Below are 26,975 nucleotides of genomic sequence, written 5' to 3'. Positions count from 1 at the left end.
AACAACATTTGACTTAGGTATAATAAATTATGAATACGTGATCAAATTAAAATAATGCTAATTGTTGCGTTAGTCTATTAGCTTTAATAAGGTCTCTTTCTCCAAAAGGCTGAAGCGGCAGCACGTTTTCCAATACTTCTCCATCTTTGTTTCGCAAATACAAGAAAAAAGCTTCAAACTGTAGAAAAATGTTTTTAAAACTTTGGTTTAAAAATTCCAAGTAGGTACCTACCTATGTTATTGCTTCACATTTTTACCACTTACTTGACGTTTGCTTATAAAACTATAAAATATTTTTGGCGTTCCTGCAATCACACTTTCGTATTGATGGCGAGTTTTTAAATCTACGTAAGCTGAGAAGAAAGCGTAGTAAGTTTCGATGAAGGGAGCAGCATCAAACCATCCGTAGGCCAGAAATCCTGGTAGGATGAGTTTCGATCCTGGTTCACGAAGAAATTTGCGTAGAAATTCTAGAGGATAGAATAGAGGATTGTCGAAAGGAAGCTGTAAAGACGAATATGAACTGCTGTAGATGTTTCCGCGAATATGTCTTACAAATCATTGAAAAATCCAAAAATACCCACAAAAGAAATTGAGTTGTATTCAATAACTATGCCATTACGATAATTGAGAGCTTTTTCGAAAGTTTCATACTTGGTGTTGTAATATTCTATAGAAACGCTTAAAGGAGCTCTATTGAGAAACATTTTGTAGGTAGTATGAAGGATGGTGATATTTTGTGTAGGAAAATGATTCATACCGTGTACTTACCCTTTGCCATCTAGTGTATACAGGCTCCTACTATTGAGGTCTTTGCTGACGAAAAATTGGAATTGGTGGAATGCGTAATGCTCGCCGCATAATATTCCGCCGAATGTACTGAAGCTAGTTGGTGGTGGATTTGCTCGAATTACGACTGAAATTCACAAATTATTGCTTCAAATTTTGAAGGAAAAACACCGCGTCAGTGCCTCAGAGGACGTCTACTCTATTTTAAAAAATTATTGAAGGAATTCCAATCCCTTACAAGAATATCCGGTATTTTCAACTATTACTGGTGTAAACAACGAGGCTCTTATGACCAGGGGTGAAGATGTGTTGACTTGAACGGCTTCATCTGTTTTCACATCTGTTGGGGCAAGCGTAGGGTACGGTAAGGGTTTTGTGCGTTTGATCAAATCGCACATTGAAATTGAAGATTTGAATTTGTCGGCTTGAAAATTAATTCGAAATTGGTGATTACTTCAGGGTGAGTACATCTTAAAATGTTCATTGAAAAATTGACTTACCGAAACATCCCAGAAAATTACTGGAAATGCAGATGAAATACAACGTGAGCAACGATATACGCAACATTGAAACAGCTAGTCGTAAAGTTACTTGATATCTGGTTCTTTTTAAACATTTCCTTTTCTAATAATATCTAGACCTACCTATGTGGCCGTTTTTTTTGCTTGAATTACCTACCCACAGCTGTAAAAATTATCAGTGGCAATGATAAAGTGGAAAATTATCAACGAGGCTGAAAAGTAAAAATTTCCTATCGTAAAACTCAATTTCCTTTCAAAAAAAATAATTTTTCATTCAAAAATGAAATTTTATCGTACTTAAAAATGATTCGAGTGTATTGATTAAAAATCAGATAGGTACCTACTTATTTTCAATAATTATTCAAATAATCAGTGAATGGTGAATTTTTTCCTGTACCTATAATTCATTTAGATCGCAATTAGACTTGAGTTTTTTGTATCTTCAGTTCTTCGCGTTCTCTTTTCCTCCAATTCTCTTTAAAAATTCTGCTTTATTTCATAAATTTTTTATCCAGAACTATTTCAATTTTTGAGTGGCTCTTAATTTGGTCATGATTGTGCTGACATGAATCTGAACTATAGATCAAGGTAGAAAGCAAGCTAAGGCTTCTAAAACTAAAATTTATAATGCTGAAATTCATTTTTAAATTTTTGACAAATTTTTAAAAATTTGAAAAGTCCAAAAATTGGCATTTTTCAATTTTTTAAAAGTAAATTATGTTTTTTTTCCTCTCAAACAAAACGAATCTGTGTAAAATAATTATTTCATTTTTACCTCCAATTCAAAACCAAACATTTTTGAGTAATTCCGGCGCCTGTAACGAGTTTTTAATTTTCTTTTGGAATTTCAAATTGCATTGGAAAGGTTGAAATTGTAAACCTTGAGCCCTTATAACTTCTATCAAAGCTAATGAGAGGTTTTCACAAACTTTCATGTACATACTTACATATTTCACTTCAAGTAAGTACATACCTTACCCAACTACGAATTTTCAATTAACAGAATTCAATATTTCTGAAGAGAAAGAGAATTAATGAACTTCTTTGAGGCTGTGGAACTGCTCAAAAATCATTGTTTCTGAGTGGGAGAGTTGATTTGGAAAGTTATTCGTGCTGCTTCATTTTTTGAAAATTCTGAAAACTTTATTTTCTTGCAAATTTTTGTTTATCTTTTAACGATGGTGTTTTGTACTAAAAATATAAAATAAAAAGATAAAAAAGGTTATAAAACTCGAAGCCAAGTAGGTACATTTATGTACTTTCGAACTTGAAAAAATTTTCAATCAATTCTTAGAAAAGTGCCAAAAAAAAAACTATATTTTAGTTTTTGTCGCAAGATATGCAAATCATCAAACATAGGTACTATGTATGTATAAAAACTTTAACTCCTCGCAATTTTTTTAAAATCTTTTTACGATGTCGCTTTGTACTGTCTAAAAATAAAAAATGAAAGATAAAAAATTACCTTTCAAACATTTAAAGCCAAGTACTTTCGAACTTAAAAAAAAAATGTCAATCAATTCTTAGAAAAGCGCAAAAAAGGAAAAATTACAAATCAACTTTTTTGGTAGTTGGTATCTTTTACGTGTTTTTGGAAAATTCTCTTTCTGTGTAATTTGCAATGGTCGTTTTGCTTGATAAGGATAAGGAACTTACCTTTATTACATCATTACATCATTGGAAAATGTGTGAAGAAATTGTTTAGTTGTTTGGTCGTTTTTTTTAGTAGGTACCTACCTGCTTGCACGGTTTAAAATATTACCATTGGTCAGTAATAATCATTTTATTCTTACCCTGTTTCGATCGATCGATTGATTGATTGATTGATTGATTGCAGATGTATTTTTTGAAAAACAATTTTCATTTCAAAAGGTGATTTTTAAAAAAGGTAGATTTCTCGGGAAAATGAAGAAAAAGAAATCGTGAAGCATATCTCTCATCAATTGATCGTGATTAATTTTTGAGACTATCTTAAGCAAAAAATAGAATTTTTATCTTAATCGGTTGTGATGAAAAAGTGAAATGTTTTCAATCAAACCCTTTTTGAGAAAGGAAGTAAGTAACCCTTTTTTGAGGCTGAATGTGAAATTATGTGTCTATTGTAATAATATGATAGGCAACCCATCAAACTTGGGTGTACTTACAGTAGGTATCAGTTAAGCCTTCGTAGAACTAACTAATAAAATTTTAGTATTGGCCTGAAGTTCTGACGGTGTTTGAATTGCACAGGGCTAAATCGAAACAGCATGCAAAAATGCATCACCAGCCCAATTTTTAAAATTGAATTTGGGCCAAAAATGAAAGAAAATCAAAATTATACATTATACATTTAACTTGTAAGTTGAAATTTGGTATGTGCTGTGTTTTCGAGCTCTTGAATGGATTAAAAACAGTTTAGAACTATTTCGAGCACTTTTTGGAGCCTCCAACTCTGTCAGATTTTTGAAATTTGAAATTTCCGAAAAATGTTACCCAATTTAGGTAAAAGTCCTTTCGCCAAACTTTCGCCAGGATGAGGCATTATCCAATGGTTTTTCACGTTTGTTCGGCAGTTTTTTTTTGAAGAGAGAATTTGATTCTGAGGCTGAGGAGAGCTAATTAGATGCGAGGGTGCGAAGGCAGTTTTGGGATACTCTTTCTGTGTATTTGATTTCTCAAGCAATAAGCATGTAAATGAAATTAGAAAAGAATGTAAGATAACAGAACTTGAATTGGTACTTTATTCGTTAATAATTACGTCATGATCATTTCTTTTGTAAGTACTTGATTAAAGCAAAGTCAAGGATTGTACAATTCCAGGAACTTTGAGAAGTTCTCTGTTATTGAATGGATTAAGTGCCTGTGTACTATTCAGCGTTCCACCTTTGGAATTTTCCATAATTGCAAACGAATCTAAAAACTGTAAAATATTTCATTTTGTAAAAGAGATCCAATTTGAACTACCTACCTACTTACTCGTTTATTTAAAAAGCATTTATAATTCTTACTTGAGCTTCGCTGATTGGAAAAATTGTCCTGGACAAGATATTAATCACTCCTTGATATTGTGTTACCGTCCCACTCTCATCAAGATCTTTATAAGATCCCAACATAGCGTTATATGAGAACAGAAAAGGTAATCTATCGAAAAACGCGTAAATGAGAAGTCCTGGAATGGGGATCTGCGTGCCTGCTTTTCGAACAATATATTTTAACACCAATCGAACGAGGAAAAATAAGGGATTGGGATATTTAGTCTGCAAATAAGAAAATAGATTGTAGATATATTTTTTTAAGCTTATTGTTCATTGTAATCGAATCGAAACTCCAATGAAGAGATACTTACAAAACCGAAGGGAAAATCTGCAACAACCAATCCACCGCGATGCTCTCGAGCTTCTTCGTATGTGCCATATTTTTTGTTGAAGTAAATCAGACTTGCAGTTATTGGTGTTCTGTAAAAAAAAGACAAGGTTTTTGAAGTCGAGAATTAAAGAATCGTTGAAACTGGGCGAATTGACGAAAAATCCAAAGAACATTTAAAAACACATCACCTGACTGATTGAGTGTTTGTTTTGATTTTTTTGTAAAATATAAAAAAATTAGGAAGCTAAAATTTAGTTTAGTGATTTCGAACCGCTGTGAAGCCTTTAGTAGATTTTTGGATTCGCTCATTCCCAAAATGAATCAAATTAAAAATTCACCAAAAATCGAACAACGAACATTTTCTCCTGAAATTCTGTCTGGGAATATGTTTTTAAATAATCTTTCAATTTTTTCTCCATTGTGCAACATTTTTTATAGGTAGGTAAGTAGGTAGGTTATGTGTAGACTTACCCTTTTCCATCAACTGTGTGGAAACTTCTACCCTTTGGATCTGGGTTTACGTAAAATCGCACTCTATAAAAAAGGAATGTTTCATTACATAATACTCCGCCATATGCTGCACCGGTATTAGGCACCTCAGGATTTCCAATAACTTCAACTGAAATATTATCATGATTAAAATCCATCTTTTCGCCAGTATGAAAACCTTGAGTATTGAAATGAATAGTAAATATTGTTCTTACGGTAATATCCAGAATTCTGAACTATGAATGGAGATAATAGAGCATTCTGTATAACCAGAGGGAATTTCGTGAGAATATGTTTAGCACGTTTTGTTTCCACATTCGTAGGTGAAAGTGTATCATAAGGGACGTCATTTTTTGTTAACAGATCACACATCGAACTAAACTCATCGCCTTTAAAAGCTTAAAAAGAGATCACAAAATTAGTACATATTTTTGTAAAATATCCGCTATTATTATTAGAAGTGAACCACTTCAAAGAAATTATAGCCAACGAAGTTCAAATCAAACTTACCAGAAATGCTTAAAAAATTACTAGAAAAATAAATGAAGAGGTAAGTTAGTGAAAGTTTGCAAAACATTGTTACCAAATGACGAAAAAGTTAACACTAATTCTCGACGCTATCCTTTTTTACATTTATACTTTTTGTAATGTTCGAGCTTTCAGAATTTCAAAAAATTATTTATCGCGAATTGATAAAAAGGTCAACGCTTGTCAGCGATGCGGGTGGCAATGGTGGCACGTTTGAACGAATCGATAGGGAGGAGACGAAACTTCATTTTACTGTTGAAAATTTATCTACAATTCAATTCTCATTGGTATTTTAAAAAAGGGTAGAAACAAAAAAATCTTGATTTTTGCAAATTTCACGAGACAAGTTTCTAGACCCCCTGCTCGTATTTTCTTGAAGTAAGGCTAAAATGTGCTTATGGAATTTTGGTATGGAAGAGGTCTTATTGTGATGAAAAGATGCATCCTTGAATATTTCGAAAAATTTGAACATAATGGTCTCTCGAAATCAAAAAACTATTCAAAATGAGCCCTTTTAGTCTATTTTAAATGTTTTGATTTGCATTTAAAAAGGTTTTCGACCTCAAAAAACTTTCCATCCAGGTATCTACTCAAAAGGAGGTGACAGGTGACTCAGAGCCAAATAGATAAGTGCTGCTTTGAAAATTCGAGCGACGAGTTACCGAAAAAAGAACCACCAACTATACAATCATTACATTTCACATGTCTCTATGACCAATTTTGTAAAATTCTGAAAATTCTTAAAATAGACGAAGAAAATGATAAAATTGAATGAAATCGACAGATACTTGTTTTAAAACAAAATTGTTCAATGATTAGGTACAAAAACCGATAAAGAAAATCTTCCTTTCGATTATCGAGAAGTCTTTGACCTGCTGAATGAACTTACTATTTTATAAAAACATGGTTACCTTTCTTTTACGTTTGTTCATTGTTGGTAGGTAAGTACGTAAAAATGTCAATTGCTTGAAAATTGAAAAAAACAATGAATAGGTCAACTTTGCTTGTAAACAAAAACAAACATTCGTAAATGATCGATTTTTAGGGTTCAGTGAAAAGTACTGCTGCTAGATGAAATATTTTCATTGACATTTTCTATCCTATTCATGTTTGACCGGTTAAACATCTTGAAAATTGGTGATCGTTTATTTCTAAACAAATAATTTCATTTTTACAGGTCATATTTTCGAATAAATCTTCGTATCTTACACATCTACATAAAAAAATACATCTATCTTATAATTAATAAAATACACAAATACCATACAGTAACTAAAGTAAATTCAGTAAAATCGCCAACTGCGCGTTCAGGTGAGGCTCCAACGACGACGATAACGAGACATTGAAATTGAAACGCAATTTCGATCGAACAAAGGTAAAAAATTCGAATTTTTCATCAAAGTTTCGTAATTTTTAGGAAAATACAATTTCAAGAATTCAGCGCAGCATGTTTGATTATATTTACTGGTCCAAAAATTTATTGTAAGTCGACTCAATATAGTTTCTATAAATTCTTGTAAATCAGCATCGCTCGGATTCGGTAGATGAACGCGGAGAACTTCACTAATGTAGTCGAGATGATATCTTGCATATAGTACCAGATAAACTCCGTGTTCTAAAAACAATTCTTTTCTGCGTTCTGCCGAAGCATACGACAAAACCGAAGTCGAAAATTCGGCGTACCATTCATTGAAAAATTTCTGGATAATTACGCCTTTATCTTGGCTCAAGAAAGCATTTTTCTGGTGATCGTAAGCTGAATTCCAAATATTCATTAACCAAATACTGCGCGTTTGACGATCTTCACGGTCAGCATTTTTCATCAAATCTTCTATCAGAATAATAAATTGCTCGTCGTCGATCCAATCCTTGACATGAGTCCATACTGACAATGCCAACTGTGGGTCGCGATATTCCATCAATTTGCATATAAAATCGACCGGAATGGAAGACAGCATCGTAGTGAGCTGATTCTCGTTCATCGTTACCGCTAATTTTTTCGGATGCACTTCACGGAGTGATGAATTTGATTGAATGAGTTGGATAGCGATTTCTATTTTATTTTGATTGCTTAAACGTCGGAAAAAGTATTCGATCGACCACCAGTAATACTTGACACCGGAACGTGTAAGCATTACCTCCTCTACAGAAGTAGCGTTTCGAAGCGTCGGTAATTTATTCATTTGCTTGGTCAATGTACACAACCAATAATAAACCAGAGGTCTGGTATAGAATTGGACTTTCTTGGTGAAATTTTTCATCAACTGTAAGAGGCCCGCATCCGGAGATTCGCATAAATCGATCAGTACATCTTTCAAAGAGAAATGGGAAGCGATTTCAAATTTTTGAGTTTTATCGATGTCAGCGATCGATACGAATTTTCGAGCACTTTTTCTATAATCGATCGTACCGTTCGAATACCACGAGCAGCATTTCAAATGAGAACGGAACATGTTAAGGTTAACCGAATACAGTATTTCGTACGCCATGTGATCTTTCCATTCGTTCATTTCTTTTCCGACTTGTTGGCACGATTTCTGGATACATTCTGCAACTGATCTGGGCAACTGTAAGGCATCCAATGAGTTCTTTACGTCGATGAAAAATGTGGTATTAAGATCGCCAACCAGCTCGCCGTCTTTGTTCTTTCTGGTAGTAGATCGCAACCGTACACCAACCTTTTCGGTTACTTTATCGCGAAATAAGACATGTTTCCATAATGATAACGCTATGTTCAAGGAGCAGATTCTTTTCAACTTCGGTGGGTGTCCATTGAACAACGATCGAAGGCTTTGTCCATCTGGCGAGGTTGAATCCATTTTGAGTAATCTGAAAATGAAACCGTTCAAGGTTCAAGAGTTATTACGTAAGAATAAGACGATATCCTCCTGCATTCAAGCGTTCGGTTAGTTCGGTATATCTAATAAGTAATAACATGGGTCATCACAGAATGGTATATTAATGTATGATTCATTTCAACTCACCGAAGAATGTAAATAACGATCTGGATCGACTTTTAATATTACTCGTATATTCGGTTACAAACACTGACGAAGACAGATTTCTTTACACGACTGGGAAGTTCGAATCATTCACGATGAACAAGCTGAAATAATAATTCATTCGTTACTTGTCAGTATTTTCATATCACAGACACAGACTTTGCACATGCTGCACATGCACAAACGATCACTGTAGACACATCAGTCATCATCACACACAATCATGACACAAACGACCAAACGAAAAACTTTCTATTTTCATACACTACTACAACACACACACACACACACATACTTCATGTAAGAAAACTGCGGAGAAACTCGATTCTTCGCCTTTTTCAGCAGCACCACTTCCTGGAATAGAATAGAATTATCAGCTCAATCAGCTGTTTAGGTTGCTAGTCGTGATGGTCGTGATAAAACAAAAAGAAGCCATTACTAGCCCCTCTCTTGAACGAAATGTTGCCTATTCTGCAGTTCACGGCGCCGATAGCTCTTGTTCATCATTACTTATGAATGTCAATTGCCAGGTGATCGTGACCATTTTATTGTTAGATAAAAATATTGGGATGAGGCATTATAGTTTCGAATTTTATCATGAGTTCAAGGTACAGGGTGCCCAGAAATATCGTGAACCCCTAAAAAAGTTTTCTGCTAAATATTTCGGTTGGTCTCAGTGAATGATAATAATGATAGCACATGATTGGTTGTACTATCTTCCTTCAATTTAATTCAACTCCCAAACATCAACAACAAATAGTTTTGGGCCATTCCAAAGCCTCCAGCAATGTTTCAATTTCTTAGAGAAACTTCAAATCGTTTGAAAGGCTAAACATGAACTTTGGCCCCGTATAATTTTGGTCTGGGCTTATTAAGCGATCTCTCGATCTTTTCGGTGGTTATCGTACAATATTCCTGGAGTACCAGTTCAAATTCAAAAGTGAATTTTTGACCAACTTTGAATAAATTCCAGAAAATGTGAAAAAATCTAAATTGAAAAAAAAACGTAGCAGCGCAGAAATTTCAAAATCAAAACCCTATGGGAAGGGTCAAAAGGTCAAACTAAGTTTGTTTACCAAACGATATCTTACCAAAAAAACCACCCGTTGTACAACTTTTTTGAAAAATTGATTTTTTTAATTTTCTGGAATTTTCAAATTTGCCAAAAATTCATTTTTTAACTCATTTTCATACCTACCCGTGAAATTTCGTGGTGACTAACTAAAACACTATAAATAGAGGGTGCTCAATAAATACCTACCGATCATAGTTATACGTTTTGAAATTCATTTTGTCCCTTCTAGAGCGATTTGGAATTTTTGAAAAAAATTGAAAAAATCACTACAGGAGGTTTTAGAAATAATGCGTGCGAGTTAAAATTGAAAAATTATTCACATTGGTTCACTTTTCTCAAAAAAATGTATTTTTCACGAAAAAGTTTTGAAATTGCTTTTCGAACAGCTTTATTTAATTTTTTGAATTTTCAAAAATTCGCCGAAAAACCAAAAAAAAAGTGCTTTCCGGCTTGAAATTTTGGTTGTGGGGGTTTTAAGACACATGGGTATTTTTCAATCTCATCTCCTTCTTCGAGCAAAGAAACTTTGGATGGTCAAACATTGCTTGTAATTGAAGTTTTTGGGATGAAACTCAAGCTAAAAATGTCCTTGGACTGAATCCACTAAAATCTAGTCAAAGAATCAAATGCTGATAAGTTATGCAAAACATCAAATTGGGAAATGAAGGTATGTATGTATAAGAACCGGGCGGGGGGGGGTAAATTACTCTAAAATGCGTTCTTTTTGCGATTATTTTGCCATTCAGACACATCTGACCGGTCACTCGGTCAGGCTGCAGACGATTTCAGCATAGAGCTCAAGCTTACAAGGGAACCTCTTGAGGTGTCACACTCCGATTTGAACGAGACCGCGATTTTTGGAAAGAGCATAGTCTAAAACCCCCAAAACCAAATTTTCAGCTGCCCAAGTTCATTTTTTGATTTTTGGCGAATTTTTGAAAATTCAAAATTGACTGTTTTTGGCGATTTATGCTTTTTTTTAAAAAGTGCGTACTTGATCAATAAAAATGGTCAAAATAAGTCCCGAAACTAATATTAATTACCCAAATCCAAATTTCACCATTTTAAGCCAGTCTGGAGCCTCCAGCGCGATTTTTCAATTTCTTCAGAATTTTGAATTTGCTCCAGAAACCGTGAATACATAAATGAAGTTGGGCAGCTAAAAAATCGAGTTGTATATTACACTCGACCTGTTTAACGAGTTTATCCACATTTGAGCCGATTTTGAGAGTGACACCTCAAAAGTGTCTTTTTGACCAGCTTTTTTCAAAATTAAAAAATCCTAAAAATCAAAAGTTTCCCGTTTGTGTGGAAAATTTTGAAATTCACGCGAATCGCTGTATTTTGTCCAAAACTAACCCCCCCCCCCAAATCAAAATTTCACAATTTCCAGCCATTCTGGAGCCTCCAGTGCGATTTTTCAATTTCTCCAGAATTTTGAATTTGCTCCAGAAGGCGTGAATATGCAGTTGGGCTGCTAAAAATTGAGTTGTGTATTACGTATACTCGACCTGTTTAACGAGTTTATCCACATTTGAGCCGATTTTGAGAGTGACATCTCAAGAGTGGTTCTTTGAGTTGTCACTCTCGTTTCTAAACGGCTGGAAATGGTAGAATTTGCGCTCCGAGGGTTAGTTCTTGAAGAAATACAGCGATTCGCGCAAAATCCAAAAATTTCCTCACAAACGGTTATCTTTTGATTTTTAGGATTTTTCAATTTTGAAAAAAGCTGCTCAAAAAACCACTCTTGAGGTGTCACTTTCAAAATCGGCTCAAATGTAGATAAACTCATTAAACAGGTCGAGTATAATACACAACTCGATTTTTAGCTGCCCAACTGCATATTCACGCCTTCTGGAGCAAATTCAAAATTCTGGAGAAATTGAAATATCGCACTGGAGGCTCCAGATTGGCTGGAAATGGTGTAATTAGGATTTGGGTAATTAATATTAGTTTTGGGACTTATTTTGACCATTTTTATTGATCAAGTACGTACTTTTTTAAAAAAAGCATAAATCGCCAAAAACAGTCAATTTTGAATTTTCAAATTTCGCCAAAAATCGAAAAATGAACTTGGGCAGCTGAAAATTTGGTTTTGGGGGTTTAGACTATGCTCTTTCCAAAAATCGTGGTCCCGTTCGAATCGGAGTGTGACACCTCAAGAGGTTCCCTTGTTAGTTTGAATCAAGCTGAAGACCTGGACCGGATGATCATGTGTGATCGAGCAATAAGTCAACTTGATCAAAGAAATATTCGTGATTTAAAACCCTCCTTGGAGAAGAGACTTTATTTTACTCGGGTTTTATAACTTTCTTGGTTACCTACTTTTCAATTACTTTATCCTTTTTTCAAGCTTTTTTGGTTGCTAAGGGGTGGTTTTTTATGTAGTTGGTGTGAGACCGATACAAAAACACTATTTTGAAGCTAAAAGAACATTTAATTTAGTTCTTTTTGAATCCTAAAATTTGAAATAATTATAAATTTTCGGAATTTTATTTTGATTTTGAAAATTTGTAATTTTTCAATTTTTGTATTGGAATGAAATGCTCGGTGTTGTTCATTTTGACGATCTTTTATTAAAATTTTGTCGTCGTGATGTGGCAATTTTTCCTCGTGAGATGACCTTATGGAATTTTCATAATTTTTAGAGTTTTAATTAATTTTTTCTTGAATTGAGAGAAATTGAAATTTTGATTTTGATGCCATGGTCAATGGTCTGTTCACATTTAAGTTGAAATTGATTCGAATGAAACGAACAAGTTTGCAAGGTAGAAAACACAGAACAGAAGAGAACATATTTCACATTGATACCCGTTGACTTTTCAGCATCAATAACATTAAAATAAATGATGCAACTTGCTAAATTTATTGCTGTACTCACGCGCGAGTTTATATACTAACTAGTACTAATAATATAAGTCAAGGAATGAGAAAAATTCAACGATAGGCAGATGAAAAATGTTTTTAAAAAAAATAGTTTTCGTTTATTGCTCAACAAATAATTTCATTTTTACAGGGCATAATCTCGAATAAATTTTCGTATCTTACATACCTAAGTATCAACATAGAAAAATATATTTTTGTCACAATTAATAAAGTACATACACAGATACAGTATCTACAGTAAATTACGTGGAACCGCCAAATGCACGTTCGCATGAGGCCCCAAGTACGAAACATTTGAAATTGGATCGCGATTTCTATCGAACCGAGGTAAAAAATTTGGATTTTTCATTAAAGTTTCGTAATTATTGGGAAAATATGACTTCAAGAATTCAGCGCAGCGTGTTTCATTATGTTCGATGTACCTAGCATTTCTTGAAGTTCGACTCAACACAGCTTGTATAAATTCTTCTACATCAGCATCGCTCGGATTCGGTAGACAAACGCGGAGAATTTTACTGACGTAGTCGCGCTCAGATTCGGCATATTGCACAAGAAAATATCCGTGATATAAAAACAATTCTTTTCTGCGTTCTGCCGAAGCGTACGATAAAACCGAAGTCGAAAATTCGGTATAGCATCCATTGAAAAATGTCTCGATGATTACGCTTTTATCTTGGCTCAAGAAAACATTTTTCTGATGATCGTAAGCTGAATTCCAAATTTTCATTGAACAAATACTGCGCATTTGACGATTGTCATAGTCGTACGAGTAATAATTTTTCATCAAATTTTTCATCAAAATAATAAACTGTTCGTCGATGATCCAATCCTTGACACGAGTCCATACTGACAATGCCAACTGTGGGTCGTGGTATTCCATCAATTTGCAAATAAAATCGACCGGAATGGAAGACAGCATCGCAGTGAGCTGATTCTCGTTCATCGTTACCGCCAATTCTTTCGGATGCACTTCGCGAAATAATGATCTTGATTGAATGAGTTGGATAGCGATTGCACTTTGATTTTCATCGCTTAAACGTCGGAAAAAGTATTCGATCGACCACCAATAATACTTGACACTGCAACGTGTAAGCATTAGAACATCTACGGAAGCGGCATTAGAAGCAGCATTTTGAACCATCGGTAATTCATTTATTTGCTTGGTCAATTTACACAACCAATAATAAACAAGAGGTTTGCTATAGAATTGGATTTTTTTGGTGAAACTTTCCATCAACTGTAAGAGGGCCGCATCCGGAGATTCGCATAAATCGATCAGTACATCCTCCAAACAGAAATGGGAAGCGATTTCGAATTGTTTAGTTTTATCGATGTCAGCAATCGATACAAATTTTCGAGCACTTTCTTTATAATCGATCGTACCGTTCGAATACCACGTGCAGCATTTCAAATGAGATAGGGACATGTTAACCTTAACCGAAGGTAGTATTTCATTCCTCATGAGATCTTTCCATTTGTTCATTTCATTTCCGACTTGTTGGCACGATTTCCGGATACACTCTGCAATTGATCTGGGCAATTTCAAGGCATTCAATGATTTCTTTACGTCGATGGAAAATATTGAATTGAGATCGCCACCCAGTTCTCCGTCTGTCTCATTTCTGGTATTAGATTCCAACGGCAACGAGAACCGATAGACAACTTTTTCGGTGACTTTATCGCAAAATAAGACATATTTCCATAATGATAACGCTATCTTCAAAGAGCAGCTTCTTTTCAACGTCGGCGGATGTCCATTGAACAACGATCGAAGGCTTCGTCCATCTGACGAGGTTGAATCCATTTTGAGTAATCTGAAAATAAAACCGTTCAAGAATTATTGCGTAAGAATATAAGAAGATATCCTTCTGCGAATTTTGAATGAGTATCTAAGCGTTCGGTTTGTTCGATATCTAATAATCTGGGTATTTGGGTAATCACAGAATAGTACCTATATTAGTGTATGATTCAATTCATAAATTCAACTCACCAAAGAATGTAAATAACGATCTGGATCGACTTTTAATATTATATTCGGCTACAAACACCGACGAAGACACATTATTTTTTTACACGACTGCGAAGTTTGAATCATCTGCGTTGAACAAGCTAAATGCTAAAATAATTTCGTTATCAGTCGTAATCACAGACTTTGAAGTTGGACTTTGCTGTGCACATGAAATGAACACGCACATCGCACAATGGCACAAATATCACACACACGAGCACACGACACTCACTAACGACCAAAATTTTACACACACAGTCACACACACACATATGACTGGCAGTATTAACACACACATACAAGTAGGAAAAGAACGCGATACATACTTCACCGTTATCAGCAGCGCTGCCTGGCTGTCCGTGGTGACGCGCGCATCCAACGTTTGGTAGACCGTCGGTAGTGCACAGAGAGCCATTGGCCACGGAACTTCCGTGGGCCCCGTCGACCGTATATAATGGACGAATAATTCAACGGTGAAAAAAAGACAAAATGTGACGGCTAGATTTTGGATGCAGAATCCAGGAAACCTTCTGCTCATGCGCCAAACATGACGCTTACGGTGCTGGTGGAGAGAGAGACGGTTCACTGGTTCAACCCACGTTCAACCAGTAAACCGTCTCTCTCTCCACCAGCACCGTAAGCGTCATGTTTGGCGCATGAGCAGAAGGTTTCCTGGATTCTGCATCCAAAATCTAGCCGTCATTTCCTGCGATTTGAATTATTCGTCCATTATATACGGTCGACGGTGGGCCCTTACATGTACCTCACCGAACGTTGGAAGGTTATTCGTGACAAAAAGTGGTACCCTACCTTCCCTTGAACGAAATGTTGCCTATTTTTTCTGCAGTTCACGGCGCTGATAGATTTTGGTTATGAATGTCAGGTGACCGTTTTGATTAAAAATCTTAGGACGGGGTAATTATAGGTACATAATTATGTAGTTTCAAATTTCACCCTACTTGAAATAATACAATATTCTAAAGTACGTAGGTGAGCGTAAGAATAATTCCTTCAATTCAACTCCCAAACATCGCACAGTCACTCGGATTGCGAGAAAAGGCGCGCAAGGCATTTACAGCAAAACTATGACCATATCAAAAATTGAAAGTAGTGATTTCGTAGTAATTTTCAACGAGGAATTCGAATCAGATGTCCTTTTTTTTAGTTTTTTTTTCGACAGACCCCTTAAAGGGAGGGGGGGGGGCAAAATCAAATTTTGTAAAAATGAAAAAAAAATTGAGTGATATGTCAAAATGTATGTTTTTGGATCAAGAAACACGAATCTGAGGTCCTTTTTACCCTCAGACCCCATGGGGAGGTGCTACCAAAATCAAATTTTGTAAAAATAAAAAAAATCGACTGATATGTCAAAATATAGGTTTTTTGGGCCGAGGAACACGAATCTGAGGCCCTTTCTTCCCTCAGACCCCTCGGGGGCCCTTGGATAAGTGCTACCATTCTTAAGATATCTCGTCTCATTTTAACTAAATGTAACGTGAAATAATTGTAAGTGAATAGCCATATGTTGTTTCATTGAACTCCCTTCGAAACCGCGATTGCGTGAAAATGTATGTTGAAGTGTGTAGAATTTGGGCGTGGTTAGTTACTTTGCGATTAGGTGCGTTTTTTCAAGTTATGATAAAAAATAACCGACGATATCGGGTCGAATGATTGAAAAACTGCCTAATAAAACCCCTCAACCAAAATATCTAAATTTTGATAATCTACTCAAATTTTTGTGATTTTTTCAAAATTTGATTTCGGTAACGCCTCGCCTAGGGGCCGAATGAAAAAAAAGTACCTCAGATTCGTGTTTCTCGACCCAGAAACCCTATATTTTACCATATCACTCGATTTTTTTTTATTTTCACAAAATTTGATTTTGGTAGCACCTCCCCAAGGGCCCCCAACTGGTCTGAGGGGAAAAAAGACCTCAGATTTGGGTCTCTTGACCCAAAAAACCTATTATTTTGACCAGTGCTGTGAGAACGAACGAAAACGGGAACGGGAACGCATAAAGAACGCAACTTTTCAAATTTCCTTCAAAGAACGAACGGATAATCACACAAATCCTCTTGAAGAACGTTCTTACTGAGAACGAGAACATTAAATTTGTGAGAACGAGAACAGGAATGGGAACGGAGTGCTAATTTGGCATTCTTAGATGTTCTTTCAGGGTTCTCAAATTACCTCCCAAAACTCTGAAAAATAGGAAAAAATATGCTTTTTCCACAAACTTTTAGTAGTTTTTGGGTACAATAGAAGAAAATGAAAAAAATTTCCATCAAAAATGGCTTCGCTTGTACCACAGAACCCTATTGGGAACGGGAATGGGAACACAGGAATGTAAATTTTGGAAATTTGATTGAGAATGAGAACGGGAACGGGAACGCTTCTGCTTATGAAGCATAAGAACTAGGAACAGGAACGAGGTGTTAGATTTTTGGGAGTGATAAGGAACAAAGAACGGCGTTCTTTATTGTGAGAACAAAGAACGGGAACGGGAACGAGCACTTCCGCGTTCTCACAGCACTGATTTTGATTTGACATATCACTCAATTTTCTTCATTTTTGAAAATTTGATTTTGGTAGCACCTCTCCAAGGGCCCCCAAAGGGTCTGAGGGAAAAAAGGACCTCAGGTCCTCAGATTCGTGTTTCTCGACCCAAAAAAACCTATAATTTGACATTATCACTCGATTTTTTTTTCATTTTTACAAAATTTGATTTTGGTACCCCCCTTTCCCGTTCAAAGGGTTTAGCGAAAAAAAGGGCATCGGATTCGAATTCCTCGTTGAAAATTACTACGAAATTACTACTTTCAACTCTTGATATGGTCATAGTTTTGTTGTAAAACGCCATGCGCGCCATCCGAGTCACTGAGCATCGAGAACAAATAGTTATGGTCCATTTCAAAGCCTTCCCTCCAGCGATTTTTCAATTTCTTAGAGGACCTTCGAATCGCTTTAGAAGGGCCAAACATGAACTTAAGCTCCTATAATTTTGGTCTGTGCCTATTGGACATCCTCTCGATCTTTTAGGTGGTTATCGTAAAATTCCTATAGAGTGTCAGATTACCCGACTCAAAAACAATCTCAATCAGTACCGGTGTCAGGATTTTTCTTTGGAGGGGGATAATTGGGTCAGAACCAAACAATTTTGCCGTCTCATTTTGGGGGGGGGTAAAATTAAGCTTCTCGGAGAGCAGAAATCAAATAAATACAGTGGCATAGTCAGAATTTCCTCAAGGAGGAGGCAAAACCAGATTTTTAGGCATGAAAAATCGAAATTAGGTGTGGTGATTATATTACGAAAATGAAGGTAAAATTACTGCTCGAGCGAAGCGAGAGCGAAAATTTTTAGAAAAAATGGGTCCAAACAACAAAAAAAACCGTTCACTTTTGCATGTTTTATTTCAAATTTTTGTTCGCAAGGGAGGGCAATGGCCCCCTTCACTCCCTGGCCACGCCACTGAATAAATATGTTATTTATTTATTTAATTTTTAAAAAGGAGGGACATCATGTGACTGAAATTTGCCTGCAAAGTATTATTCAAAGTAAATCGTGTACAAATATACCTATATAATGTGGGCTTGAGAAGAAAAAGGCTCCTTCTTCTCAAAAAATATGAAAAAAAATGAACATTGGTTTGTAATCGGCATCCATCTCAGTGAAACAAGAGCGCAAAAATGCTTGGAAAATTCCCACTTTATAGCATCAAAATTTTTTCCAAAAAAACTGGCCTCTTGGGGGGGGGGATTATCACCCAAATCCCCCCCCTTAAAACCGGCACTGATCTCAATTTGACCTTTTTGAAGTCTTCAAGTAAATATCAAATTTTTCAGAAATTTTAAAATCAAAACCCTCCTGGAAGGGTCAAAAGGTCAAACTAACAATTCGATTGTTTTCAAGACGAGTGATCTAGTAGATACACCAAAACGATACCTCGCCAAAAAATCGTTCGTTGTACACCTTTCTTTGAAAATTTGATTTTTCCCCCCACTTTTTCTAGAATTTTCAAATTGATCAAAAATTCACTTTTTAACTCATACCTATAGAATTTCCTGGTAGGTATAGGTAACTACATAAAAACCTAAAACACTGTTAGAGGGTGCTCACTGCTCAATAAGTACCGATCAAAGTTATACATACCTACATAGGTTTTGAAGTTCATTTTTATCCCAATGTCCCTTCTAGAGCGATTTGAAATTTTTTGAGAAAACTAAGAAATCACTACAGCAGGTTTCAAATGTAGCTGCTTCTGCCTCTCGTTAGTCGTACTAATAAATAAGAAAATTTTCAATGACCATTTTTTCAACCTCACCTCCTTCCCCGAGCAAAGAAACTTTGGATGGCCAAACTTTACTTGTAACTGTAATTTTTTGACGTGAAATTGAAGATGAAAAATTCCTTGAATTAGGTAAATTCACTAAAATCTAGTTAAAAAATCGAATTCTGATAAGTGTGCGAAATGTTGTTGCCCCTTCACGACATCAAAAGGGCCATGAAAAGATCTATCAGCATACCTGAAATTCCCAATTCGATGTTTTTTTTCTTAGAAATTTCAAGGGCATTTCTTTTAGAAAAAAAACGAGGCTATTTCCATTTCGCTTACCGTATTCACTTTCGCTCTGGTTTGTCCTTCTCTTGCCACCTTATCGATACTTTGAAAATCAATTTCGATACGTGTTAGTTTTACGCGAAAAAAAGGGGAAGTTGTTAGAAAGAAGTGAAAAATATTCATATCCTTCCCCGAGGGTGTTCTCGTTATGGAAATCTGATTGAGATTCCGTTTATCTAATTTGTATCGGAAATTCGTATGAAAGCCGGACGATTTCTGCGGTCTTGACGCTTTCTATCGTTTTGAAATTCCAATATCGCAAGTCTATAATACCTACTGTAGTTAAATCCAAGTTCAAGGCTGGCTATATAATTTTCAAAGTCTAAACCATTATCGCAAGTTAAGTGTCGGTAGTTATCAAAGCACTCGTAGGTATAATGGTTCATGTTAGCAAACTTTCCACCAGTAGCAAAATATGTACCACCATAAGCATCGAACTTTGCCATGCCATACAATAGGGGATCGAAGTACGAAATGGTGCGGACCTGAGCGCCAAATGCGTCTCCTAAAAATGAATTGTCAATCGAACCCCTTTCTCGCGTCAAAACGGGAAAAAAATTGTTTATCGAATGTCGAACATTAGTAATTGGTCGCAGATGGTTGTAGTTTTGTACATTCGTATATTTTGGAAAACACAATCCCCATATTAATACTCGTGCTTCTCGATGCGCAGTTAATAATTTTCTTCGGTTGTGTTTTTTTTTCTCCACTCTCCGCCTTAATCTTTTTCCAGCTAGGTACCATAATTTACGGACAAAACGTGCTCGTATCGAAGGCCCCTTACTTTGCCAATCCCTTTATAATTCCTGCAAACGAGGCAGGAGACGACCAAGTGCACTTTTCAATCTACAAGACTCCGGATACGATTTGCTCGACATCGTTTTGATTTCACTTTCAATTTAGAATCAATCGAGTGAAATGTGATTTCCGATGATAATTTACCTGAAATATCATTTTTTTCGTGAATGATTTTCCAGCTTTAAGTACCTACCAATAGAACGTGATTTGTCGATGGTGGTGTTTATTCGATGGATTTTTTTGCCAAACGGTAGGGAGTTAGCTAAAGTAAGAACATTCTTACGTAAGCAGAATTTTGGTAGTTTGAATGCTCCCTCAATGTGGAAATAGATACCGGAAAAATGAAGTGTTTTGCCTCGAGGCTTCAAAATCACACTCCCCTCTAAAAAAATGCTAACGATGCTCTTGGAAATCGAATCATTTATGTAAATGGTCCAGATTTTGTTCACTCTGTATGTGTGTGTTTTTTCCTAGACGAGTAAAAATGATACACGAGTTAGATTAATTGATTGATTCATACGTTACACTATGTGTGATATAAACCATGTATCATAATTTATTCTAAACATCGTAAATCCTACCCAGATTACACCGAAACGCAATAACCGACGTAATACGTTTACAATAGGTCATTGTAATCCTTCATTTAATTATTTGCGCTTCACGGAACGCACATGTGGATTGGATGGTACCGTATTTCTGCGCCAGGAGCCATGATACGGAGTCGAGTAAAAATTCATAAGCGCTGGGACTCGACTAAATGGCTAAATTATTCGAATCTCAGGTAGAAATTAAGGGGTTCTCGAGGTTATAACTACCTGCAAAAAAGTATGTTTGTCCGAGCCCAGTTGAAACGGTGTAATGGAGTTTAAATTATATAGTGTACTATCGCAGCCCTTCGCTCTTTATTTTAATTTCATAACATGTAAAATTGGAGCAGGAGGTTGTCTAAATTCAAATTCTATTTAGTACTCTGTTAAAGAACGTATCAAAAATTCACTCGAGCCCAAATGTGTGTGTATGATTTACCTACCTTTATTCTAGAAATATTCACGTTTAAGGATAATTTTTCGGTCATTTTTACCTGTAAACGTGGTTACGATGGGTAATGTCTTCAAATATGTACTTGAAGTATGCGAATATATTTACATCAACTTGTCGTCTAGTATCTCAAGTGCCTACTTAGTTCCTTTAAAAGTTGACTTATGCAAATTATAATGCACTGGTGTATGATGAATTGCCCTAAAGTGTATCGTGCAAGGTGTCAGTGGGTGAATTTTGATGTATTAGTGTAGGGATAAGTTACCAACCTATTCAAATACTTTTTTCCTTTTTTTTTTTTTTTTTTTTTTTTTTTTTATTTTTTTTTTTTATTTGCTTGGACATTACGTACAGTGTTCTTAAAAATAAGTAGGAAGAAAATGTGTTTGGATAAACGAGTGAATTTCTTGATTTTAACATTTCCTCCGGCATGAGTGGTTCAAACTTCTGCTCTAACTTAATCAGAACTTACTTGAAAATATTTCTTGTACCTAATGAAAAAGTTTGAAAAAAATTTTCCACTTTCTGCATCGATTCGTTTTTTTTTTTTTTTTTTTTTTTTTTTTGTATCAAATATAGAAAATGAAAAGTGATTTAGTACAATAATAGATCAATGGAAATTCAAACACCACCATCTCATGTTCATAGGGAGGGAGAGAAAAGAAGAGGATTGAGTTACTTCTAGCTCTGTCAAAGTGTAACAGCTTTGAATGAAAAAATATACATTTTTTTAAAATTGAAAATTGTTTTAAATTAGTTTCCTGAATCATTATTTTTCAGTTTTTTGATTTTTTGAGTTCTACTTCAGACCACTTTTGATCAAAAACTTTAAAATTTCAGATAATGACAAATTTTTGAGTGGACATTACCTACTCGACAATTGATAACTCTCTGAATAACGAATACCTAATTTAATAAAAAGGTCATTGGCCTGTCTGTCTGGCTTATTGAGGTCACTGACCTATCTGTCTAGCCTCTGGAGGTTGCATGCATGCATGTCAGGTACCATATCTCAAGGTTGTCTGTCTGCCTGTGTAGCCTCTTAAGGTCGTTGGCCAGTCATGTATGGCCCCCTAAGGTCGTCTGTCTTCCTATCTGGCCTACAAAGGTCATTGACCTACCTGCCTAGCATCTTATAGTCGTCTGTCTGTTTGTCTATGTGTCTTGCCTCCTAAGGTCATTGACCCGACTTCCTGTCTGGTTTCTCAAAGTCATTGGCTCGTCTGTCTGGCTTCTTGAGGTCATTGACCTACCTGTCTAGCCTCTCATGGGCGTCTAACTTGCTCCTTAAGGTCATTGACCCGTCTCTCTGGCTTCCCAACGTCGTCTGTCTTCTGTCTGGCCTTTCAAGGTTGGCTATACATACATTAGTAGAGCTATCGTTTCAGTAGCTCTGCCATACCCTTCTGAAGCTGGTAGGGCCAGCGAAGTCTATCTGTTTATTGACAGTTAATTACTTTTTTCAGAGCTGCAAAGTGATTTTTATTCATTTAAAAACTAGGAAACGGAATAATTTTCTATCAAGCAAAAATTTTGAATTTTTTGATAAATTTTTGATGTTTTTTTTTCTTAGTTTTTTGGAGAGGAAGGGAGGGGTGTCTTTTTTTTCAGTAGTTCGCTTTTATTTTTCGATGTTTCAATAGCAGCACTGCACCTACGACGTATCAAAACAACAACCATTGAAGTATCATTTTTCAATTTTTTTCCAATTTGTGAGTTTTAAAAATGATACTATTTTTTTTCAGGAATACCTAAGTATTTGAAAATCGTATATTTAAGCTCTTTTTCAGATTTCTGTTTTTCAAATTTCATCGTATTTTTATCCAAAATTATAAAAATGAAGAGTGATATTCCAAAACTCGCTTTGTCCATTTTCACAACTTTTCAGGAAAGAGGAAAAACAGTTTCCCTTTAAATGGGTAAATTGCCTTTTTGGGCAACTTTAGCACTTTATTTGGGTGGATTTATGATGTAGGAGTGTAGGTATACACTTTATCCACTATATACTGCTGAAAAAAACTTCAATAAAAATGGACGAAGCGCGTTTTGGAACATTATTTTTTAAAAATTTTTAGTTAATTGGCTATTTAGGTGAGTTTAACACCTCATTTTGGTAGGTTGATGATGTAGGAATGTGAGTTAATACTTCATCTACCAGGTACTGCTGAAAACCCAACTTCGATAAAAATGGACAAAGCGAGTTTTGGAATATCACTCTTCAAATGTTTGTTCTTAATTTTTTTTTCTATACCTATAAATTTCAATTTTTGTTGAAATAATTTTTCAGAAACTTAATCAATTTTAAATTGTTTCATTTTTTGAGAGTTTTTCGTTTGTTGATTTCAAGTAATATTTTTCATTTTCCAAATTTCTATTTTTTTCTGTTCATTTTTAAATTTAATAGAAGATACGTAATACCTATTTAACTATTTTCAATTTTTTTTGTTGACATTTCAATGTAATAATGTGTAAGGTTATGCCAATTGATTTTTTTATTCTTTTTATAAAATTTTATTATGTGAAATACACCTTCCCTATCCCCCTCTCTCAAAAACTTTATCGTAATTGAGACTGAAACTAAAACAATTTTAGTTTTTCATTTCTCCATTTTTTTTAGTTTTTTTCCAATTCTCATATTTTTACATTGTCACATAATAATCAGTTGATATGATAATAGTGATTTTTCTGATAAATTCATTTGGCTGATATAAATTTTGAAAAATCAAAATTAGAAAGAATGGTCTACGCAATTTTGGTCATTAGCAAATTTTCAAAAAATATTCGCCTCTTCACGAACACATGTGTCTTTTTATTCGGTGTAAAAAAGGGTAAATCTTAGCGAGTCTCCCTGTACTTCGTTTAATCGGACAATCGGCGGGAGTATTTTGAAAGGTGGTGCGACTTTCACGATAATCTGGGAAAGCTGAAATACCTCTTTTAAAATTGCATTCCCTTTCGACGATTTAATCCGGCGAGAGAAACGCGCATTAAAAGACCGTACAGCTCGTGAAAGAATGCCATTCAAATGATAAACATTGCGACCGATTGATTACGCCAGATGAGGAGGAGGGTGAAATGATGCAGTCGAAGCGAGTAACTTTGTAGAATGAAAAAAGAATAAATATGTAAGTAAATCACTGCACAGTGCACCTGAGAAACACCGGGTGAAGTGTTCCGATACTTATCCTATCGCCATTAAGTAAGTCGATTCGCATTTCGCATTCCAAGGAGGACTCGGGTAGAAGTGATTTGCGATTGCGGGTGGTTTCGGTTGAAAGTGAGGAAACACCATCTCCAAGTACGATAGAGTGAGGTGACGGGTCATGCTAAACAATTCGCAACTCGAAACGAAACCCATTAACGTGGTTCGAATTAAAACAAATTATAAAAAGAAGTTTTCACTATGGTTCGAGTTGAAAACGATGTCATCGTAATTTAAAGGTTTTCTTAAAGCACCACACGCTCGAAAAGACTTAGGCAGACGAAAAAAGGAAAAGGGAAACGATGCGAATTTGGGGATAGATGGTACATTTTTAACGGGTTTGTTTTAAAAGTTACGATTCACGTTCACGACAGATACCGAACGCCACATATTACCAAGTTTAACTCAAATGTCCTCATCTTTTTTCCACGGCGTGTTTGGTTCGCCGTAAAAAGGGGGATAAATTCGCCATTTTCTTAGTCCGCTTTTCGCCGTCACCGTGTACTTCTCGATATACCGCCGGAAAGGAGATAGACCGAGGCGGAAAGGAGGCGAAGAAGAGGATAAGGAAAAAAACACTTCTGCGAATGCAGTTTACAGAAAACTAGTCAGTCATTTTCATTTATTTTGCGAATCAGAAACGTGTGAAATTGGAAAATCCCGAGTGTTTTTCAACGCGTTGTTCGAGAATTCGCGCTTCTTCGTTTCGGCACCTTTTTTCCCTCTCGGTTCGATGTGCTGCGTGGTGTCGTTTCGAATGATGCCGAAAATACTGCCTAGTGCCTACCTACTCGACCCGTATTTCCTGTTGTCTGGTTTTGTATATGCTTTTGTCGTTTATTACGGAAATTTAAGTTTTATTTGCATTAAACACCCTACAACAGTGGTGAATTTCCACCCCGACTGAATCTAATGTAGGGTGATTTTTTTTTGATTTTTGCAGAGCGTCTCAGAAGTTAAAGCTGAATTCGTCGCCACATAGGAGAAGAAGACGAGGCTCCGGGGCTGAAGATGGAGCCTCGGCTGGAACCAAAAATATCGGCGGGTTTTCCAACCTGCTGCATCGCAGTCCGCCTCCGGTACCGTCCGCTTTACTTAGGAAGATCGGTCAAAAAGAAGCCACCGGAATTGGAAAGGTAAGAGACTAATTCCAAGTATACAAAATTCAAACCAAAGGATGAAGTCGAGTACTTAGATTTCTCTCAAGTTTTTTTACGAGCTCCTTTTGATCAGTTGAGCTAGTTGAGTAACAAGGAATCATTTTCAGGGAGGGAAGCTCGAAATTTCATAGCGTTAACGATTTATTGTGGCACTGCCAAACTTTGAAGGATTATTTTTCAAGGCTCGTTTGAGCCTAGAGCAAGTTTCTTTCCGTGATTTTTAAGAGAATACTTGATTGAAAATTTGAAATCAGTAATTTAAATGTGAAAAGTTTGAATTCAAAAATATTTGAAGTTGAAGCTCGATTTTTCATAATACTGAAGAAACTTTTTTAATCCCTTTACAACCGAACTAATCTTCAAAACTGGGTGTCATCGTCGAGGAGGGGTGCACAGGGGCTTCCAATTGTGATAAAAATTCTAAAAAAAAAGTTTTAGGTCAAATTCTTTTGATCTCTCCATTCTGAAAAAAAGAACGAAAATTATGAAAAAATATGGAGTGACATACCTATCAGTTCTCACAGATTCTTTTTTTTTGGTAATTTTCAAAACAAGAAATCAGCAGACTTAAAATTAACACATATCTATAAACAAAAACAAAAAGTGAAATGTGTAGTCGTCAAATATGAAAAAAATTAAAGCTGCCAAAAAAACCATAAGTACTCAAATTCTCTGAAGTTGAATAAAACATTTTTGTAAACGTATTCATTAAAACAATTTTTAAATTTGTAAAATTGAAAGAAGCCCAAAAATCGAATAAAATGTCTGTATATATAATTTTGATAGTGGCAAAAAATTGATGAGAAATGCAGTCTAAATTGTGTTACATTTTCTTGACAAGATTTTGTTTTTAGAGAAAATCTGTCAAATTTTTTCAAAGGAACGTCTGTTTTTTATTTATAAAAAGATTAGTTTTTGTTATTTAAAAATAATTTTAGTTTTTTTAGTGAGAATAAAATGTCAGTTTTTTAGTGAAAAAAGTGTTTTTTTTTGTGAAAAAATGTTAGTTTTTCTAGTGATAAAAATGTTAGTTTTTCTAGTGAAAAAAATGTTAGTTTTTCTAGTGAAAAATTTTTAGTTTTTCTAGTGAAAAAATGTTAGTTTTTCTAGTGAAAAAATGTCGGTTTTTCTAGTGAGAAAAGTTTGTTTTTTATTGGTAAAAAATGTTGGGGTTTTCATGTATAGTGAAAAAATGTTAGTTATTTTAAATGAAACAATTATTGTTGCTTTTTTAGTGAGATAATGCTAGTTTTTAGTGAAAAAAAGTTGGATTTTTTATTTTTAGTGAAAAAATGTTACTGTAGTTTTTCTAGTGAAAAAATGTTAGTTTTTCTAGTGACAAAATGTTAGTTTTTCTAGTGAAAAAATGTCAGTTTTTCTAGTGAGAAAAGTTTGTTTTTATTGGTAAAAAATGTTGGGGTTTTCATGTATAGTGAAAAAATGTTAGTTATTTTAAATGAAACAATTATTGTTGCTTTTTTAGTGAAATAATGCTGGTTTTTAGTTTAAAAA

At 35.1% G+C, this 26,975-nt stretch overlaps 3 protein-coding genes across 4 annotated transcripts in view; 1 reads left to right on the top strand and 2 right to left on the bottom strand.

Moving 5' to 3' along the window:
- The window catches only part of LOC135846624 (kinesin-like protein CG14535), a 221,207-nt gene that overhangs the window by 153,360 nt on the left and 40,872 nt on the right, over positions 1-26,975 (top strand). Inside the window, exon 5 of the mRNA XM_065365825.1 lies at positions 25,247-25,439. Within this exon, the coding sequence (XP_065221897.1) occupies positions 25,247-25,439 (193 nt within the window). The remainder of the gene's footprint in view (positions 1-25,246; positions 25,440-26,975) is intronic.
- Positions 4,009-5,741, bottom strand: LOC135847993 (uncharacterized). The gene is made up of 6 exons (XM_065367756.1): positions 5,655-5,741; positions 5,360-5,542; positions 5,127-5,274; positions 4,636-4,744; positions 4,298-4,546; positions 4,009-4,209 (listed from the first exon to the last, which is right to left on the bottom strand). The coding sequence occupies exons 1-6, from the start codon at positions 5,719-5,721 to the stop codon at positions 4,078-4,080; spliced, it is 888 nt and encodes a 295-aa protein (XP_065223828.1). The 5' UTR covers positions 5,722-5,741; the 3' UTR covers positions 4,009-4,077.
- LOC135848613 (uncharacterized) lies at positions 6,826-9,065 on the bottom strand. Of its 2 annotated transcripts, XM_065368548.1 has the most exons (3): positions 8,970-9,065; positions 8,657-8,778; positions 6,826-8,501 (listed from the first exon to the last, which is right to left on the bottom strand). In XM_065368548.1, exon 3 carries the CDS (start codon positions 8,489-8,491, stop codon positions 6,980-6,982), a length of 1,512 nt encoding a protein of 503 aa, XP_065224620.1. In that variant the 5' UTR covers positions 8,492-8,501; positions 8,657-8,778; positions 8,970-9,065; the 3' UTR covers positions 6,826-6,979. The 2 variants fall into 2 exon arrangements, with proteins under 2 accessions (XP_065224620.1, XP_065224619.1); XM_065368547.1 differs by lacking the exon at positions 8,970-9,065 and having other exon boundaries at positions 8,657-8,960.

Source organism: Planococcus citri, chromosome 5, assembly GCF_950023065.1.
Source record: "Planococcus citri chromosome 5, ihPlaCitr1.1, whole genome shotgun sequence".
Lineage (NCBI taxonomy): Eukaryota > Metazoa > Arthropoda > Insecta > Hemiptera > Pseudococcidae > Planococcus > Planococcus citri.
The sequence above is the reverse complement of the archived record's forward strand: the minus strand, read 5'-3'. Positions and strand labels throughout refer to the sequence as shown.

Coding starts and splice junctions, on each gene's coding strand:
- LOC135848613 (XM_065368548.1), bottom strand. CDS start 8,491: ATGGATTCAACCTCGCCAGATGGACAAAGCCTTCGATCGTTGTTCAAT.
- LOC135847993 (XM_065367756.1), bottom strand. CDS start 5,721: ATGTTTTGCAAACTTTCACTAACTTACCTCTTCATTTATTTTTCTAGT. Junction 5,543..5,654: donor TAATTTTTTAAGCATTTCTG/GTAAGTTTGATT, acceptor TCTCTTTTTAAG/CTTTTAAAGGCGATGAGTTT. Junction 4,210..4,297: donor TTCCAATCAGCGAAGCTCAA/GTAAGAATTATA, acceptor AATATTTTACAG/TTTTTAGATTCGTTTGCAAT.